This window comes from Trematomus bernacchii, unplaced genomic scaffold (assembly GCF_902827165.1).
Source record: "Trematomus bernacchii unplaced genomic scaffold, fTreBer1.1, whole genome shotgun sequence".
NCBI lineage: Eukaryota > Metazoa > Chordata > Actinopteri > Perciformes > Nototheniidae > Trematomus > Trematomus bernacchii.
Window position 1 is genome coordinate 240,652 of NW_022987696.1, and position 2,397 is coordinate 243,048.

At 44.5% G+C, this 2,397-nt stretch overlaps 1 protein-coding gene across 1 annotated transcript in view; it reads right to left on the minus strand.

The window, feature by feature from the left end:
- Positions 1–1,490: 1,490 nt before the first annotated feature.
- LOC117489259 (NLR family CARD domain-containing protein 3-like) overlaps positions 1,491–2,397 on the minus strand; it is a 34,481-nt gene continuing 33,574 nt past the window's right edge. The window contains 2 exon segments of the mRNA XM_034138465.1: positions 1,491–1,496; positions 2,084–2,274. Of these exon segments, the coding sequence (XP_033994356.1) occupies positions 1,491–1,496; positions 2,084–2,274 (197 nt within the window).

Here is a 2,397-nt window from a genome sequence, read left to right on the forward strand (position 1 = left end):
TGATGTACGCTTTCGTTTATAGCGTCGCAAATGTTTATCACTGAGTGTTCAGGTGGGCACCCCTAGATTCAGTGTCTCCAGGACACCAAAAACGAGTGGTTGGCTGTGCATCTAGGATAAGTAATAAGGGAGTTATTGTGAGTTTAAGTGCCGTTTTAGGTTACATTTCTTCGCTCGTGGCTAATTCAGAGGCTGAGTGCTAGCATTGTGGGGTTTTTTTGGAGAAAAAAAATTAAAAAGATCAGTTAGCTGAGTTTCTTCCCGTTACATGGATATAAAACATTCATAGTTTATTAAATATTAAGATCCCTTAGACTTTGTTTCCTGCAAATGACGCGTTTATCCGCCCGGTAACGGGCGGATGGTGCATAACAGGTTAAACGTGATAGTATATAAAACCATGCTCGTATCTACAACCTATAGAAATGCAAAACGGCGTCAGTTTAGACGTCATTCTGTCCTCCTGCTTACATTTATGAGAAAACATTTCATAACATTAACACAACATATTCGAGGTGGTTTTAAATAACATATCCGTATTTATTTATTTCTCCAAGTGATGTGTTTGTGTGCACTGAGGAGTCTCAAACAGGCGTTTGTTTCATCATTTTAAGATTGGCTTTAATCAATGTTTGAAAAGTAATTCTTCATATTTGATAAATGAGAGGTAACATTTTATTGATGGTATTATTTCCACATATTTCTCTCCATTCTTCCTTCTGCCAACGGTGTCGCAGTTTGTCGTCCCTCCCATTGTTGTGCTTAGTGCGTACGCATGGGTTAGAGTTTGCGTGGAGGACCGCACATTTTCCCGTCAAGTTAGTATTTTATAAATCGCAAACATTGCGTAGAAACTGGCGTACGCCATTTTTTGAGCGTATATCCCATTATAAATGAGGCCCCTGAAGACATGACACATAATATAAACATGGATTTCATATTTTAAGTTGTTGATAAAGAAGTCGTCCTTTGTTCCAAAAGAAAGATAATGATGTACGGTGGCCCATAAGGTCAGAGAGACATAAATAAAGCAGGGACTTGATTGGCCGGTCCGTAGTTTAGAGAGTTAAACGTGGCTGCCCGGTGAACATACCATGAGCGATCAAAGTGATCAATAAACTAAAGCTCAGCCTCAGAATCAAGAGAGACTTTTATTCAATATATTTAGAAACATAGGAAGAAAAAGATCAGTTTGACATTTAGAACATTACAGTATGATTCCAGATATTACAGTCAGTCAGGAGAGACTCTCAGACCTGCAGAGGAACCAGAGACACTGAGGAGAGACTCTCAGACCTGCAGAGGAACCAAAGACACTGAGGAGAGACTCTCAGACCTGCAGAGGAATCAGAGACACTGAGGAGAGACTCTCAGACCTGCAGAGGAACCAGAGACACCGAGGAGAGACTCTCAGACCTGCAGAGGAACCAGAGACACCGAGGAGAGACTCTCAGACCTGCAGAGGAACCAGATACACTGAGGAGAGACTCTCAGACCTGCAGAGGAACCAGAGACACTGAGGAGAGACTCTCAGACCTGCAGAGGAACCAGAGACACTGAGGAGAGACTCTCAGACCTGAAGAGGAACCAGAGACACTGAGGAGAGACTCTCAGACCTGCAGAGGAACCAGAGACACTGAGGAGAGACTCTCAGACCTGCAGAGGAACCAGAGACACTGAGGAGAGACTCTCAGACCTGCAGAGGAACCAGAGACACTGAGGAATCATCAGTATGAAACCCAAACCCAGCATAGAGAGGTTCAGTGAATGTGGTTCTGAAGGTGTGGATGTGGATCAGTTTGTCAGAGGAGACTCTGTAGAAGGAGAGAGAGCCAGCAGGATGATCCAGAAACACTGCTACTCTACCAGAGGAGGAGGAGGGGAGGAGGAGGAGGAGGAGGAGGAGGAGGAGGGAGGAGGAGGAGGAGGGGATGTTTGTTACGCTGTTATTGTTCCAGACATAGTAACGACCACCATCAGTGCAGTCCAGACTCCAGGACTGATCATTCAATCCAAACCTACAGTCCTCTCTCTCTCCTCTCCTGCTGATTCCTCTGTAAGTCACTGATATATAAACCCTTACGCTCCTCTCGACCTCCCAGTAGCAGCGACCAGTCAGAGCTTCTCTGCACATCAGCTGAGGCTCTTTCTCAAACCTCTCTGGATGATCAGGATATGGCTGCTCCCCTCTCAAACGTGTCACCTTCCTGTTGTTGTCAGACAGTTTGAGGTTCCTCTGTGCTGTGTTTGTGTCCAGCTCCAGTTCACAGGCATCTGATGGAGAGAACAGCTGCAGGTTATCATCTGTTCATTTATTAACTACTTTACTGACAATCACTGACAGGAAGTCATTCAGACTGACGTCTCATATTCACTGAGAATGATGTCTAACAACCT